This window comes from Hippopotamus amphibius, chromosome 8, assembly GCF_030028045.1.
Source record: "Hippopotamus amphibius kiboko isolate mHipAmp2 chromosome 8, mHipAmp2.hap2, whole genome shotgun sequence".
In the NCBI taxonomy this organism is placed as follows: domain Eukaryota; kingdom Metazoa; phylum Chordata; class Mammalia; order Artiodactyla; family Hippopotamidae; genus Hippopotamus; species Hippopotamus amphibius.
In genome coordinates, this window is record NC_080193.1 from 119556577 (window position 1) to 119575388 (window position 18812).

The 18812-nt window shown below is 37.1% G+C and overlaps 1 protein-coding gene across 1 annotated transcript in view; it reads left to right on the forward strand.

Annotated features, from left to right (window-relative positions):
- FRZB (frizzled related protein) overlaps window positions 1–18273 on the forward strand; it is a 33713-nt gene extending 15440 nt beyond the window's left edge. Inside the window, exons 3-6 of the mRNA XM_057745628.1 lie at window positions 9494–9559; window positions 13292–13496; window positions 13845–13908; window positions 16977–18273. Of these exons, the coding sequence (XP_057601611.1) occupies window positions 9494–9559; window positions 13292–13496; window positions 13845–13908; window positions 16977–17093 (452 nt within the window). The 3' untranslated portion in view covers window positions 17094–18273. The remainder of the gene's footprint in view (window positions 1–9493; window positions 9560–13291; window positions 13497–13844; window positions 13909–16976) is intronic.
- The last annotated feature ends 539 nt before the right edge of the window (window positions 18274–18812 follow it).

Sequence of the window (18812 nt, forward strand, 5' to 3'; positions counted from 1 at the left end):
CATCTGCTGGTGTAAGTTGGGTACTCTCGTAGTTTTCACCAACACCTTCCTGGCCCTTTTTCAAAGGTGCTTCAGAGAAACTCCTCTGAGCAGCTGAGCAACTGGCGATTCCTGTTTGCCTGCAACTGCCAGGCCTGCCCTGGCACCCCCCCTCCATTTTATTGGGATGACCAATGCCTAGCTTGGGTAGTATAGACCTATTCTCTCTCTTTCCTTCACCAAATTCGTTTCCTCCCCATTGGCTTCCTACTAATTTTGGGAAGGAGTCCAGTTTTGGTTTTTTTTTCCTTTGGTGCCAATGTTCACTGACTATAGAGGCTGAATTAACTTGTGGCAACTTCTACCATTTATTTGAAAATAAAATTAGGATAGATAAAAATAGTATTTTGTAATTATATAGTAGCTTACAAATATATGCTTTTTTCCCACTGCTTTGTAACATTGGACACTTTTGATTAATATTTATTCCTAAGCATTCTTTTCCCTGAACTATTACCCAAATTGTCCTAGTTCTTGTCCCCCTGTCCCCCAGCTGTGGGCATTCCCCAAGTTTCTGTGCTTGGCCTCTGCTCCTCCTTACAATGAGTTCTTCCTGTTGGAAGTCATCTAGCTACATAGACTTAATTATCACTCCTGTGACAGTTCTGATCACTCTCGCAGGTAGGGTTCCACATTTCTCCTCCAGCAAACACTTCTACCTGGGCAGCCTATTCGTACTTCAAATACTACATATTTAATACTTTTCTTTTCATTAAAAATTTACTCCTGGCAGCTTTTGTTTTAGTATGTGGCACCACTGTTTTCCCAGATCCCTGATACTGAAACTTCATAGTCCATCTACCAATAAACATATTAGTCCATCCAACCCACCATTCATTGCAAATTTAATGATCACCCCTTGTACCAGGTGTACTCGAAGCCAAGAACAGGGAGGGAGTGAAGAGTTGACTGCACTACCCTTTTCTCTCACCTCTTTTCTTTGTGGTTGACATTGAGTGGATGAATGATGTTCTGACTTTGCTTTTCTCTTAATTGACCTTTTTTTTTTTCTTTGTGCCACACTGCATGGCTTGCAGGAATCTTAGTTCCTCGACTAGGGACTGAACCCAGGCCCTCGGCAGTGAAAGCATGGTGTCCTAAACCCTGGACTGCCAGGGAATTCCCCTCTTAACTGACCTCTTTAGAGTACCTATGCATCACAAAACTAACACTTCAGACCTCGCATATTGGATTGGTGCTCTACATTTTGTACGTCCTGAATGACTCAGATCCAGAAACCTTCTGAAAGACAGTTTACTTTAAATTTTCCAAAGACATAAATCCTAAAGGAGTAAAACTAAATTTCTTTTTCTTATTAATATAGTGTTAGTTCCCTCAGTCTTAAGCAATTCCCTTTTATAAAGTGCAAATTACTGTGAACTGAGACCTTTATTACACTATTTGTGGTTTGTTTTTTCAGCTAAGTTGAGCAAATGTTAGTTTTGCTTTTCAAAGCCTTATTATATTACCTGATTTCACCAATCAACCTCATTGTGTTTTCCACATACTGCTCTAATCCAAAATAAAATCTAATATGATAGGGCTTCCCTGGTGGCACAGTGGTTAAGAATCTGCCTGCCAATGCAGGGGATACAGGTTCGATCCCTGCTCCAGGAAGATCCCACATGCCTCGGAGCAGCTAAGCCCAGGCGCCACAGCTATTGAGCCTGTGCTCTAGAGCCCATGAGCCACAACTATTGAGCCCTTGTGCTGCAACTACTGAAGCCCACGTGCCTAGAGTCTGTGCTCCACAACAAGAGAAGCCATGGCAATGAGGAGCCCGCGCACCACAATGAAGAGGAGCCCCCGCTTACCGCAACTAGAGAAAGCCCGTGTGCAGCAACGAAGACCCAACACAGCCAATAAATAAATAATAAATAAATAAAATTTAAAAAAACTCTAACATGATATTCTTTGCCCAGTGTATATGTTTAGGAAATAAATATTGTTTTAAACACATAATGAACAGCTGCTAAGTCATGACACTTTAATTTATGGAAAAATGAATTCATATAAGTATGAATTTTTATGTTAATGGTACTTACAGTAAAATGCCCAGTTCTTAAGTGTGTGGCACGTTGCATTTTGACAAATGTATATACCCATGTAGCTATCACCCAGATCAAGATAAAGAACATTTCCATCACCCCTGACAATTCCCTTGTGCCAAGTCAACCACCCACCCCACCGTGAGGCGAACACAGGTCTGATTTTTATTACCATAGATTAATGTTGTTTGTTCTTCACTTCATGGAAATGGAATCGTATAGTACGTACTCTTTCGTGACTGGTTGCTTTTGTTTTTGTATAATGCTTTTAGATTTACCCATTTAGTTTTGTGTATCATTTTATTGTGGAATAGCATGCTTTGTGTGAGCATAATACCCATGTGATTTCTAAATTTTATTCTTTTTATACAGCTCCCCCCAAACTAAATGTAATAATCTAAATTAAGTTTCTATCTCTAGAAAAAAAATTTAGCAAATTTTCCTAAAACTTATAGATGATTTTTTTGTTAGAAAATTGCCTCTTCTGTTTCATAAACTGCTCTTGAATTAGCATAAAGTATCTTCCGATCTTTTTGGTTTGCTTATATATTACTGCTGCTGCTAGCTAATATTCAATAAGTGATTAAGTACCAGGCTCTGTGCCAAATTCTTTATGTGAATTACTCTTTAAATTCTTACCATAACCCTATGAGGTAGCCAGCATTAGTTTAGAAATGAGTTTTGTAACTTGGCCAAGGCCACATAAGCAGGAAGGGACAGATCTGGGATTTAAACTCATGTGCCCTTAATCACTTTGCCATACTCTTTAGCACTAATGTTTATTAGAATGGCCACATTTTGCTTTGCTCCTTCAAGTTTTGGATGTGTACATAATAGTTCAAATGGACTTCCTACTTCAGGAAAGAAATTAGCTTGGTGTACCTGAATCAAAATAGATGTCAGGCACTATTGGAAAACACCTGATGGCTTTGCTTACTTTTGGTAGGCAACCACAGTTCTGTAGGTGGCAAGGAGCCTTGGGAAAATATTGTTTATCTTACTCATTAAATGGCCTCTACAAATGTGGGATTAGGATTCCCAGTGAATCTTATGTAAAAATAAAGCTGACATTTGTGGGCCATGGTATGCTAGGTAATAGGAAAGGTATTTTATGTGTATTATCTCATTTAATTCTCTCAGTTATTCTGCAAGATGCCACTTTTTAGGTATTAAAAGTTACATAAATAGTAAGAGATGGAGTCTACATTCAAACCCAGCTGTGTCTGACAATAAAAGTCCATCCTTTTAAACCATGGTTCTATACCACCTTAGCAGTGTAGATCAACATGGTTCCTGATTCTGCAAGAGATGCACTGTTGTTCTTTTTAAAAATTTTCCTTCATTATTGAGACTAGGACACTAGAATTCTGTCTTTTTGTTTGTTTGCTTTTGTTTTTTTAATGCACCAGGAACAATAATATCCTCTAGATTTTCAATAAAGTGTCCATTTCATGACTTATAATTTTTGGAAGAGGGAAGGTGGTCCTAGGGGTGGAATCTAGGCATGTTTCACCATCTCTTTGTTTCTAGAAGGATAGTGAAACTGACATCCGGAAGGCCAAATGATACACTGCCCACTCAGCTCTACTCTATCTGTACATGTTCCATGATGGCACCTATCCCTGCTGCCATTTTCATGACTTTGATGATCAAGTAGATCATCCATCTAGAGCCTTGACTCCTTCACTTCACTCACCTGTTTGTTCTACCCCAGCCGTCCACTTCCGTGGGCACTTTGTGTACCTTGCCATCTAGCAGTGGTGCCAGCTCTGTAATCTTAATTTCAAGTATCCCCTTCTTTGCCTACCATCTCTTTTCATTCCAGCAGATTTCCTCTAATATCATCACTGCTAAAATTTTACTCCCCTGGGACTACCTATTCATCACATAGCACTTACTATCATTGTTCAACCCTAACCTCCTTGTCTACCCGAGGTTTCATGGTCTATTGTAATAATCATTCCCTTGAAAATACCCTCAATTCCTTGCCTATCTTTTCTTCTGCCCTAGTCACCTGGCAAATTCTCAACTTCTGATGCTGGAGAAAATTACTTAGCTGGGGGTGACTTGTTTTACTTTTTCAAGACAAAATTCAAATACATGATCAAAATTACCTAGCAATCCTACCTTGTTTCTCTAGAAACTTTGCCTTTCCACTCAATGAAACAACTGTTTTATACTTTCTCTTCTCTCCATACTCTTCCATACCCTGCTTCTCTTAGCCCCTCATTCCCCGCAGTGGATGACTTCATCCTTCAATGAGAAAGTAAAAGATATCAGAAGGAACTCCCATCATCCCACCAACAGATTTATAAGCTGTCCACATCAGGACCCCTCTCTCCTTTCTCTTCTTGTGCGGTGGCTGGACTGTCCCTCTGGCTTTCACCCATCTTTTCCTTGCCTTTTCCTTCGTTTCCTTTTCCTTAATGTTTTTTTTGGCTGCCCAACATACTCGATCTTAGTTCCCTGGGATCAAACCCGCGCCCCCTGCAGTGGAAGTGCAAAGTCTTAACCACTGGACTGCCAAGGAAGTCCCCTTGCCAACTGAATTTAATGGACCACTGTCTCTCTTAAGTCATCTGAGCTTTGAGGGTGCTCTCCTCAAAGAGAGCTCTGCTCTCCTCAAAGAGAGCTCTCCTTTTCTCTTGAAATGCTATCTTTTTTCAGCTTTTTGACTTTACACTCTCCTGTATTTCTTCCCCATCTTTGGATGCTCCTTCTCAGTCTCCTTTATGAACTTCTTCTTCACGATCTTATATATAAAGATGTAGTTCCTGCCTAGATAACTACAGCTGATCTTCCAGGTTTCAAGCTTTAATGTCATTTCCTCAGAGGACTTTGAAGACCAGACTAGTTTAGGTCATCAGGTTGTATGTTCTCTTTGCACGTTGTTCTTTTCTTTCATGGTATGTATTATATATGAAAATAAATTATTTTGTGTGTAATTATTTGTTCAATGTCTGTATCCTACTCTGAATTGTCTGTATTGCCCATCAGGTGTCCTACATGCCTGGTACAGAGCTTGGCATGTAATAGACACCCAATAAATATTTGTAGAATAAATGAATTAATATGTAATATGTAAGTGACTCAAAGGGTTCAACAAATGTTAGTTCTCTTTTCCTTTCCCGTCTCATATTTAGAGAAACATAGTTATCCCAGGGTTGTAGAGTCAGAAAATGCTATTTATATAGAAGAAAGACAAGTTTATGGTGTGATGGAAGTTGATATATGTTTAAAATTACTTGAGCCATGCTCATGGGCACCGTTTATAGGCAATTGAAAATATAGATCTGGATCTCAGTAAAGAAGTCGTAGTTAAGGATCATAACATTTTATTTTTTACATCTGTTTTAAAAATTGTTGTGGTCTGCTCCTATGTGTCTTAAAATGGAGGGAAAATGGACAAGTGGGCTTTCAGGGTCAAATATATAACATTTAGTTCATTTTGGTACAAATTAAAATTATTTAAACTCTGATCTGATTAGACGCAGTCTTGAAAGAGTTATAATAGAAATTGTAACACAAATACAATTGTATTTGCTTTTTCCCCCCTACTTTTTGAAAATAAATCTTGAGCGTAGATCTAAGGCCTTTTCCTTAAAAAAGCAGAAAAATACTCACTAACAGATGGTAGTATTCCAAAGTCATGGTACATGAAAGGTTATAGGGGTTTCAGAATCTGCCAAAGTTAATTATAGTCTTATAGCTCTGGAGGAGACCCAAGAGAAGTCAATTTCAAACAAAGGTCAGAGTTCGTTAGAAAGTTGTATCACACTTAAGCTTGAACTCAAACAACGTTGCCTTAAATAGTTAAGGGCCAGTGAGTATCAAATTTCATAATTGTCAGGTACTTATAATTTTTAGACTTGTAGAATCATGAAACCCTTTAAAAAAGACATTTATGTATTTCAATAAATGAGCTGATTTTTTGTGTGTGTAAAAAAAATGAATAAAGAAGGACGTGATGGCTTCCTTCATGGACCTATGTTTCTAAAAAGCCCCAGTGTTGAGACAGTGAGGCTGTTCCTGGCTTGGGCATTGCCGTGCACTGTAGGGCAGCTCTTCTGAATTGCAGACCAGGTTCTGTGCAGCACTGGACATGTTAATTTTACAAACTCCCATCTGTTCTAGGGTGGTAAAATTCATGTTCATACTAATAAACAGTTTTCAGTTTCATTAGCAGAGGAGTAGGAGACCTGTGATTCTAGAAGAGTAGCTGAGAGAATCCAGCTAGAGAGCAGGAGGGAAAGCTGCCCAAGATGGTTTCCTGGTTGTGCATCATGGATGCGTGTGAGATTCATGCTGTTCTGTGATTCAGGTTATATTTAATTCTAGACTTCGAGGAGAATGAATTGCTAATATTAACATTTTCTCCACATTTAAAGAACTTCTTGTCACTTCTTGGTTTTGTCGCCACCAGCTCCCTTCAATTTTCCATATTTTTTCCTGAGATAAGAGCACCAAGGCTGTTCCTTTACATGTTTTTCTTCTCAACGGTGGAATGCAAGCAAATCAGTATCTACTGGTCTTTGTGCAAAGCTCAGTAAAATAATAGATTTAACTGTGCAACTTAGGGAAAAAATAAGACCTTGTGCCATTGGGAAGCTGGGGGAGGGAGACTTCTAGCAAAATTATTGGTGAATTAAAGTAGAAATGATGATAATGCTGCTGGCCCAATAAAAAGTCTGAGAAATCAACTGTTGGTAGTAAAATGTAAAAAAGCTGTTGTGGTCTGATTTAGGGTGGCTGGTATAAAAAAATGTAGTAAATAATGCACGTAGTGTATTCCTCTATGATTTTTTTTTTTTTTTTTTTTGGCCATTTCCCAGGTCTTGGGCTTTTGGACATATATGTGTAGATGTGGGTAGAAATACTTTAGAAGAGGGATAATCTCCCAGATATGTTGATCTAAGGTACACTTTTCATGAAAACCTTCAGGTATGAATATGTTTGTGTTGAGTTAGCATAAACAAGTGAAAGTTCTTCTGTATTTGAGCCTTATGGATATAAAATCCCACTCCTCCTTATTACTCTGTTATTTTATTGAGTTACTAGTGAATTCAACTAGACAGATATTTGCTGATGGCAAGAGCTAGGGATTGGAGCACAGGGAAGGTTTCAAACATAGTATGGCATTGCCACCTGTGCGGCCAGCAGGAGAAGCAGATGCATTGAGGAGGAACAAAGTTTAGTCCCAAGAAAATAATTGCTGAGGTCATTAGCTATTAATAAAGAGCCTAGCTAATACATGTAGTTGTACATATGGCTGTGGAAACACCTACTTGAAATCTTTCTAAATTATTTTACGATATAATTTTTTTGGAAAAATCTCTGCCTGGAAAGTTTTGTGGAATCCATTTTTTATGCTTCAAGCAAAGTTATATGGTAACAACATCATATTAGATGTAATCCAGTGACAGCTGGTGTATTTTTGCCAAGAATTTGTTATTAGAACGTGTGCAATTTTCTGAAGAATTACAAATATGTAGATAATTTATCTACATGCATTATTTTTAATGAATAGATATCTATTTTTAAAGAGCTAGAAAAGCACAAGTCCATATCTACATATGGGTGAGGATAATTTGTAAGTCAAAGACCATAGCATTTATTTCTTCAGAAATAATGTCATCTCAAGAATATCTCTCTTTTAAAAATGTGTAATATTTTGGTACAAAGTAAAACAACTGTACAATAGAACTAGATAACTTTCTGTTCTATTTTAAATGGGAATACAAGTGTTTTGCTAATAAGAGAGTTATTTTTTGAACAGTCTTCAAAATAGCAACCAGCACTAATCTTATCTATTGTTTATTGGGCTGGGATTGTTATTCCACAGAAACAGTGTTAAAAAATCATCTGCAGAACAAGGAAATTGCTGTGAGTGGCGTTGAGGGCATCCTCACTTCTCCCTGGGTGAGAGCAACGGTGGTGCTGCTCCTGCCTTGGAGATTAGCACTTGTCCCCAGCAGAGATGCTTATTTCTAAAATTGAAAAGCAGGTAGTGAAGTGTTACTTCCTTTGGGACTTCTACTTCAAAGCATGTTATCTGTGAGTTCAACTGGAAATAAGATTTATGTTGATTAGAAAACACACTGTCAAATGGTCAACAAAAGCTTCTGCCTTTTGTTAGTCTCCATACTAACATAAAGCACTTTTTAAACAACATTTTTTTTGTTGCCTTCTTTTCTGTGATTCATATGTTCTTTTTTCCTCCTTCTGTGTGAAAATAGAAGGAACACATACCATTTCATCTTAAACGAAGCTTTCTCAGGGGTACTTTTTTTTTTTAAGTTTTACTTTAACAATGTTATGTATTTTATTTTATTTTATTTATTTTTTATTGGAATATAATTGCTTTACACTCAGGGGTACTATTTTAAAGAAATCTTTACATAAACTAAGATGCTTTCTACGGTAATTGTGTATTATTTCCTATTTTTATATTGACTTTAATGACTAAGAATTTACTACGGTTATGATGTATATATGTTGTATATTTCTTAGCTAAGTAACCTATAAACAATATAGACAATCCACTTTCCAAGATGTCAAATGATTTATCCAATACATGAAACATTTTGAGATAATTACAACATTTATTACATACACCTGTATTATATTACCTAGAAAATGTGTTCTGGTCACCACTCACCAGATATTTAAAAAACACAGAACTTCTCATTTCAAAATATGAACATAGTAATTTCCTCCAATAAACATAAAAATACCACTGAATTTAAGAGCAGTTATTCTGCCTGTAGAAGGTACTTATGAGAATCACTATGTTGTACACCTGAAACTAATATAATATTGTGAATCATTTATACTTCAGTTAAAAATTTAAAAATTAAAAATATTAATTAAAAGAAGGAACTCATGCCTCTCTTAAGAACTTCAGTAAATTCGCTGGATTGTAATAATACCTGCTTATCTCACTGAGTTGCTTTTAGATCCAGAAACTAATATTTGGAGGGGTACTATGTAATCTGTAAAATGGCTATGAAAGCAAGTGGTCCTGCACAGGGGTAAACCAGTTACCCGAGCATAAGCATAAATTGCCTCTCAGTTGGCATTGATTCTACTGCCACAAGCACTAAGCATGTGTCTTTCAGAATTCTGGGGTCATGCTCTCCTCATGCATGGGGGTGAAGAGTATTTCCTCAGCATTTGGGTGGTTTGTTGGAGACTGGGAATTTATGGGCATATTGACATTCAGTAAGAGTCTCTGTAGATAGAATAAACGTGAATATAGTTCCAGGAGAAAGAGACCAGACACATAGAATTGCTAAGAGCCTCCTTGCTACCAAATTTGGATCTAATATTACCAAAATATGTGCATAAACAAAAGAAAGCTAATATGGAAGTTTTGCTTATAATAGATAAAATGTTATGTTTTTTAGAACGCTGCAAATGTAAACCTATCAGAGCTACACAGAAGACCTATTTCCGAAACAACTACAACTATGGTAAGGATAACGTCATGATTGATTTATAAACTGCTGGGTTAAGAAAGGATGTGTGTGTATATGTAAGTAAGAATAAGGCTTAAAAACAAATAAACAAGGACAACTTTTAGAACATAGTTTCCCTGTTCCTAGCAATTAAAATGTCTCATAAAGGGACCATTCTAAACAAATGCTTGATTTTTTGAAGCATATCAGGCAGCATTGCTGGCATCTTAGAACTATGCAATCAAGTACGCAGAGATACGTTTCAAAACAGCTGGGAGGGACTCTTCCCTTTCTGACAGGCCGGGGAGGATTTGGAGCTGCAATAGGTCATCAGTTGTGATTTAGCGGGGTGAAGAGTAAGTGGGGTAAACAAGGGGCACTTCAGTGCGTCTGAGTGGTTAAAAGGGTCAAACTGGATTTCTTCTGTCTATCTCAAGGAAAACATTGAGAGTTGGAAAGTAACACAGAGATTGTTAGTATTCAATTAAGGAAATGTTTTGTTATCTAGCCTGATCTAGACATGTGGTATTCTGATAAACAAAATGTTAATTGAAGAGCTACCGATCTCAATGAGCTCACAAATTTAACTGGAGGAAGAAAAAGCCTGCTGTCTCTGTGCCAGGTACTGTGTTAGGTGGTTTCCATACACTATCTTCTGTGATTTTCTCAACTGCCCCATGAGATGGTCTGTTATCCTTATTTTATCAGTGATTATTGAAACTAAGTTGTCCTTCCTTTGATTATTCAGAATGTACTTTTGGATACTGGTACGCTTCAGAGTCACAAATATCAATTACCATTATATTTCGAAGGTTCAATTAATAGAGTTTTCCCGTTGATAAAATAAGGAGCAAATCGGTATTTACTGTATTCCACAGGCGTTTTATTATGATTCCCTGCCCCCGGCATTTATGAGATTAATAAAGTTCATGTTACTATCTTTGTTGATGCTGAGTAAATAAATAAACATGGCAATTAAATAGATTTTTAAAGGCGCCTTCCTTATTAAAATGAGGGCTTTATTGTTGAGTTTACACACCCTACTTTAGAGGATATAGGACATACACAGGGGACTTATTCCTACTTTTATAATTTTGGAAATTGGAAGGAGAGAAATGGGTAAATCTCCATAAGAGTAATCTTTGATATCTTTGTGAGTACTGTGTATTGAAAGGTATCAAGTAAAAAATTCAGTGTAGTTAAATCTCTTTATAATAAGTATACCTAGTTTCTCAAGTTTTTCTTCAATGGAATCAATTTTTATTTTTTGTTTACTAATCATCTTTAGAGGAATCTATAGTTTCTCTTAGCCAATGGTAGACATACTTTCCAAGGTTGAAATATTTACCTAGGAAGTCAAATGCCTGGCTGCTCATCTGAGGACCCTCTCCTCTACAAAACGATATGAAATATCACAAAGAAAGGGAAGTCTTGATTTTTAGGAGCTTAGCTTTGTAAGATTGAAAAATGCTATATGAACTTTTAAGTACAGTTATATTAAAAACTGTACTTATTTTACTTATTAATTTTTACTATATCCAACCTTCTTAGTGCTGCAATGGTTAGCGCTACTATTTTCGTTAAAAGATAAAATACTACTGGTCACAAGTCATGGGAAGAGAAAAATCTCCAACAAGGTAGCTGAGTATTATAACAGAAAATGGGATACGGAAAATGGAAAAAAATAATTTCTTTCTCATAGCCAAATAATAACAAGAGTGCCCATAGTTTAAGGATTTTCGCTTGTCTGAGGCTTACTCAGAGCTTCTTTGGGGAAAGCAAGCACTGAAATGATTAAACAGAGGGAAAAACCCTGAAAAGAAAATATGTTTTAAATTCCAAAATATGTTGATTTTTCTCTTTCTTAAATACCTACATGTGTCTACTGAGAAAACAAAGTGGGGGTGGGAACAATTGATAATTCAGATAAAACCTCTGCTTCATTCAGATTACTTCAGTTAAAAGCGCTTGAGCTTTAACAAAATTACTTGAATAATAAAGTAAGTCTTGTAGAGAGATATTTATTTTGGAGTGGGTACATGTGCTAAAAATTTCTAATGAAAATAGTAGACGCACTGGGTAAATAAATCATTAGTTTGAGAAGGTTTGCACAGTTCACTAATCTCTGATAGTTGATGAACACTATGAAGCACATTCACATAAGCCAGGACACACAAAAAGGTCTGCTCGTTAGAGCTGTGAATCTATCATCTGATTCTCCCAAATGACATTTCAAAAAGGGCAATCTTATCCTTTGTTAAAATAGGAATAGAACACTAATAAAAAGGGACTGCTTTACTAACAAATCACACCAAGCAGGGACAGCTGGGCAGTTGCATTTTGTTTGCTATACGCTCTCGTACTTGAGAAAACTAATTCTGTGAAGATTGAAATACCTGTGAGGCAAAAAGGAGGTTTTGTCCTAAAGTTTTTAGAATTAGTAGCTTAATTTTTATTGTATGTGTGTTGTACTGGCGGAATGTTGTTGAATAAGTTTCTGTATGGAATTGGGGCGTTGATGGGGGGCAGTGGTTTATTAGCTGGCTTTATATTTTCATGGATTACTTTTTTCTTTGTAGTCCAAAACCCCTAAAATATGTGGGAAGGGACTCAGATGAAAGTGGTTTACAGATATGTGCCTAAGAGGCTTTCAAAAAGTACATTCATTTGGATATGTTGTGTTTTCCTCTGTATAATGTCCATGGATATTGAACTAGAGCAATGAGACTGCCTGGGCAAAAGCCATTGGCTTCTTACTAATTGACATTTTTGCTTCTTAGGCTTTTTCAAACTCTCCCTTTAGAAAAAAAAGTAAAAAGCTCCTTTACCAGAAGTAGGAATCTAAAGAATTTGGCTCTTCCAAAGGAGAGAAATACAGAGAAGAAGCAGAACTATACTTTCTAGATTCTGAGTCAAATACTTTGACTTTGCAACTGAATTGATTATTTTTAAGGCAGTTTGTCTTTATATTGAGAAGTCAAGCTGAGTCTCATAAGATAAATTGGGTGCTCGTATATCCCTTGAGAGAGGTAGATTAATGCAACTGACGTGTTAGACCATATTCCATAGAACATGAGTGGGGACGGTTTTTATTCAAAAAGAAAATGCAGTATACCTAAAGGAGAAAGATTTGAAAGATAATCTATATTGAAACAATGGAAGAAAGAAGCTGATGTCTGAACGGTGAGCTAAGATGAGGAAGGTGGAAAGATTGAAGAACCAGTTTGGGAACACCGTAGGACAAAACAACTTGACGACACTAAAGAAAACCCCAACTCTTTAGAAAAGCTATTAACAGACCTGATAGAAGAATGCTGACAAAGAAACCAAGTATATTTAAGTACTAGATCTTTACATATAGTGAAATTGATATATTAAATTCCTCTTGGCATAACTGAAACTGCGCATACATACACCCAAAATGAAATTTTGAAGGAAAATTATATCCAGATTCACTCAATCTTTGATTATCTAAATGGTTTCTCAGCATGAAATACATGCACAGACATATGCATGCATACACGCAAATATAAACATACACACAAGTTTGAAGGGGATCAGAGCTGAACATTAAGGGGACGCGTGTACAGTGTGTCAAGGCAAAAATATCTGGTTGAGTTTTCCTCTGTATTCATTGAGCATCAAGTGGATATGAATTGACTAGAAAGAAGCCTACGTGTCTTTTTTTGAATGGGGGTGCCTATTGTGTATCATATTACCACATCAGCTGTATTGTCTTTTATCCAGTCATTCGGGCTAAAGTTAAAGAAGTAAAGGTCAGGTGCCATGATGTGACTGCAGTGGTGGAGGTGAAGGAGATTTTAAAGGCTTCTCTGGTAAACATTCCAAGAGACACTGTTAACCTTTACACCAGCTCTGGTTGCCTGTGTCCTCCACTTAACGTTAGCGAGGAGTATCTCATCATGGGCTATGAAGACGAGGAACGCTCCAGGTAATTCACTCTGTAAGGTTTCCAAGTAATGACTCCAGGGTCCTTACTCTGGGATCCGTCTACCTTCTGGGGGATTAAAGACGGTTTTAGTTGGATCCTTCAATTTCATGTATTGGATAGGAAAGTCTCTGCGGGAAATTTGTGGGTGTGCATTTTCCTGGGAAGAGGGATCATAAGTTCATTTGTTCTTAAAGGGGTCCATGACTCCCAAGTAGTTGAGAATTGCTGTTCTAAAACTTGGCTGTCCTATTCTGGTATTAACAATAAGTCTTTCTTGACAATAATTCCTTGTGCTTTTCAGTAATATATTTTAATATTTCAAAAATGGTTGCTTCTTTAAAAATACAGATTGCTGTTGGTGGAAGGTTCTATTGCTGAGAAATGGAAGGATCGACTTGGTAAAAAAGTTAAGGTAAGCCTACATTTTGTATTCAAAGGGAAAAACAGAAAACAAAAGTAGAAAGCCAGCCATTTGTCATGTAAACAAAATAGCTGCCCTCAACTACATGAGAAATATTAAAACCTGATACATATATATTTAATATTCTAAGAACTGAGTTTGTTTATACTGTCTGTTTCATTTAAGGAGCGAATTCTCTGTATGTGTATCAGAGATGTAACTACAGCTGCCTAACTTCTCATCATGGGAAATCTAGTTGTAGTTAGTCCAGCCCTGCTTGGGTGGCTCCACGTTATCATTAGGGCTCCAGGCTCCTTCTAGCTTACGACTCTGTCATTTTTAAAGATATTGTTTCCATGTTCAAGTTTAGCTGGAGGTGACAGGATGGCTGCCCTACCTCCACATCACATCTACATTTCAGGGAAAAAGAAAAGGGAGGTAAAAAGAGATTCCAGGTGTCCCACATAGCAAGTTTACTTAGGACTGGGTCTCCTCTCCATCCCTAGCTGCAAGAGAAGCTGGAAAATGTAGTTTTTTTTTTAGCTGCAATATGTTGGTTCCTTGAACAATTGCAGTTCTGTGAGTCAGAGAAGATGGGGAGAATAAAGCATGGGTGGAAAACTGCCAATATTGTCCCAATGCATAGACACCAGTTCCTATGTGCAAGGTGCAGCCACTTTCATCTGTGTATAAGAGATCTGACCAAACTAGGTCCTTAGAGCAGTAACATAGCTTTATTATTAAGCCAATGACTCTTAGATTCTGCGAGTGATGCATTTTTAAAAAATCACAGTAAATCACCATATTATAGAAGGTTCCATTTCCCCTTACTAAGCAAATCTGTTTCAACACAAGGAATGTGTGGGGAGTATACACAGAGGGGCAAAAAATCAAAAAGGGTTTGTGTGTATGTGCGCGCTTGCGTGTGTGTAGTGGGCAGGAAGTGGGGGGAGGGGAGAGTGGGAATTGTACCAAACATAATACATCCTCTTCCTTCTGTGAGTTTGAAGGCTTGGGAAACATTTACAGGGTAAGTTAAACACCCCTGGGCAGTTTATCTTATACATCTGGCACTTGACACAGCAGACACATTTCAGTTTAAGTGACCTACAAAAATGTAGAGGGCATTATTTTGCAGAGAGAAAATACCCTCCAGTAAGCTTTTTTTTCTCCCCCAATATTTTGTCAAAAGTGAGATGTATTTCAAGTTCAGACTCATGAGAGTTCTCTATTTGTACCTCTTTTCAATTTGTTTGGTGTCTGTTAAAAAGTGGGTCTTCTTCAGTATGCTGGAATCTCTTACTGTTCTTTTAATTCAGTTTTCTGCTTGCTAATGCAGAACAGGAATTTGTCCTAAATTCCTGTACCAGTTGGAAGAGCTTTCAACATCATTGCTGCAAAGCATATAACACGGCTTGCTGCTTCTCTTTTGGTACCAAAACAATTATCATCATGTAAAGACCCAGGACACATGGCTTGTTTGTCCTGTTTCTTAGTAAGGCAAACATATTTTCCATTGCTTTCTACAGGGAATTCACAGTTATTATTGCAAACTCATTTATATTTTCAGTCTGGATTTAAACATGCTGAAGGGAAGAAATAACTCGAACAATTTTTAATTCATATGCAGAACTCAGGGTTAAATACCATGAATGGGAAACCTCTTTTGGCTAGAATTATTGAGATCTTTAGTTTTCCTGTAAGTTTTGAAGATGTAAAAAAGAGTTTTATGGAGGATACTGTTTTTTTTAAAAATACGAGTTGTCCTTTTCAGCTGATTTTATTGTTGTTCTCAGGAATAGATCAAGAATTAAATAAAGACCTCTTTATGGTTTTGCCATGCAATTTTTTTTTTTAAACCTAAGTCTCTGTAATAGCAGGTTGTTTAAATCAAGATATTTGGCCTGCCTTGGGAAGCTGAAAATCAGACTTTTTTTTTTTATATATGAAAACCCACACCTACTCCACAATAAGGTTGTGGAATAAGTATGCTAAAGTGAATAATTACTTTCAGTTGTTGAAAATAGAGAATTTGTTGTCTACTAAGAATTTTACACATTTTTCACCTGTTAATCTTTGGAACACTAAGCAGTTGCTAGAATTAATTCTAATGTTTAGGTGATAAGGTATAGTAAGTTCAAGAATCTTCGAATGGTAACTGATGGAGTTAGAATTTGAACTTGGGCCATCTGACATTAGCTCCTTCCTGCTCAAAGTGTGGTCCCTGGACCAGCAACATTAGCATCACCTGGGAGCTTATTAGGTATGAAAATCTTGGACCACATCCCAGACCCACTGAATGAGGATTTGCAATTTTAACAAGATCTCCAAGTTATTTCTATATTTGATGAAGTTTAAGAAGTACTGGTATAGGCCTTATTCTTATTTACTACCTATAGCACCACAGTATAACTTCCTTTTAATTTATTATATTACATGTAAACATTATTGAAATTCTTAATATGAAATATTAATAAGCTTGGTTGTAGTTATTAGAAACATGAGTGATGTCTGCTTTGTAAAACGTGGAATGAGGGCAGAACTTTGTTCTGTTTTGTTGCATTTGGTAGATATTATTTAGAAAATATTTTTAAGGGACTCTACCCCTTCTCCCCATTTTCATTTTTTTCACTGCTCAAATCACATAGGTTTAAAAGGCTGTGTTTTTACGGGTCATAAGAGAGGAAAATAAAAAGTAGCCCTTTCTTCAAATTTTCTATGTAAATCTTCCATTTGCTGATCACCCATAAAGTACTAGACTGTGTATGTGACCTCAGGAAATACCCACAGATATCGATATATATTTATTTGTGTCACCATTTACTGGAGATTTTAAGATTTGATATGAAAGCACTACTGATATATTACAGGTGGCCAGTTTTGTGCTTTTTCAAATCAAAGGATTATGTTTATATAGCATCCATCTCATTGTTACCCCGGGATATAGATTTTATACTTTTGGAAAAGCAGTAATGTGCTTTCGAGATCTGATTTTGCAGTCTTATTCAGTTGTTAGAACAGTAGAAATGATGACCCTGGTAATATGTGCTTGTGACCATTTTCTGTTTTAAATTTCACAGCGCTGGGATATGAAGCTCCGTCATCTTGGACTGAATAAAAGTGATTCTAGCCATAGTGATTCCACTCAGAGTCAGAAGTCTGGCAGGAACTCTAACCCCCAGCAAACACGCAACTAAATCCTGAAATGCAGAAAATCCTCAGTGGACTTCCTCTTAAGACTTGCATTGCTGGACTAGCAAAGGAAAATTGCACTATTGCACGTCATATTCTATTTTTTACCACAAAAATCAGGTGGTAACTGATATTACTTCTATTTTCTCTTTTGTTTTCTGCTTTTCTCCTTCCCTCCAACCCTACCCCCCTTTTTTGTGGGCTGGGTGCAGACCCTTAAATATATTATATGTATTCTATTTCAGTAATCATGGGAAAACTGTTCTTTGCAATAATAATAAATTAAACATGTTGATACCAGGGCCTCTTTGCTGGAATAAATGTTAATTTACTGTTCTGCACCCAGATTGGGAATGCAATATTAGATGCAAAGAGAGATTTCTGGTATACACAGAAAGCTAGATAGGCTGCAAAGCATACCTTGCTGATCTAATTACAGCCTCATTTTTGCATGCCTTTTGGGCATTCACCTCACGCTTAGAAAGTTCTAAATGTTTATAAAGGTAAAATGGCAGTTTGAAATCAAATGCCACACAGGCAAAGCAGTCAAGCACCAGGAAGCATTTATGAGGAAATGACACACAAGATGAACTATTTGCAAGATTGGCAGGAGGCAAGATAAACAGTGTTAGGAGCTGGGGAAAGAACATTTTGCCTGATCGAGAAGCACAACTGAAACCAGTAGCTGTTGGGGTGCTGACAGCAGCATTTTTCTTTTGGCAATACATTTGGTTTGTTTGTGAATATATTAATCAGCATTAGGGAAGTGAATTATAACCAGACATCAGCTGTTATCAGCATAGCTCTGTTTCATTTGCTTCCTTTTAGATAAACCCATTGGTGTAAGTCTTTTTTCGTTTTCTTCTTCTTTTTAAAATAAATCTCACTTGTGCTGCATTTGACCAGGAAAAGAAATTGTGTATGCATGTGCACCAGGGTGTTATTTTTAAAAGATATGTAGCTCTATAAAATGCTGTAGTTGCAGGATGGTAAAATGTGCAAGATTCTGGGTGTGTGTGTGTGTATGTGTGTGTTACCGTGTGTGTGTGTGTGTGTGTCCATACACTCACACCCAAGCTGAACTGAATTACAGGCCTGTGCGGTGGCCTGCATTTTATCATTTGGATTTGTGCTGTTTAATGCTAAGTAAAATGTGCTTAATAAAAGGAATTATGGTTGTCAGGAGAGAGGTGATTCTGACTTTTGAAACAAATGCTCATTCTCATTACCCAAGCTGCAGTGGTCCCTCGGGGACCATGGGGAACAAATGATGCTCTTACATCTTCCTCCAGCAGGGTTCTTTAGAGCCTGTGCCCATCACTTGAAAGTCTCATTCTCATAAATTTACGTATTTGATATTAGTATTAGTAGAGCCAAATTTCTAGGCTGTGGTATGCTGAAAAGAAAACACTTATGAAGCAAATGGTGCTGTTTTCTTCCACAAGGACAGACATGCAAGGATGAAATTCATTCCTGAGCAAAGATTTCCTAAAATGGTAAATAACAATTCATCTACATTCTCTTTTTTGGAAGTAAGAGAACATCCCCGCCTCCTGACTGATCCCCAAGCCCCAACAATTTCCACAATTCCGGAAGAAGGAGTTCTCAGGACCACATAGTCTTTGAGCTGCCATATGGTTGCTTTCAGGTATTTTCACCGTCTGCCCTTTGGGCTTTATTCTCAGATGGCTGACAGGGCATTTCTTTCCAGATGCTGCTGTTGT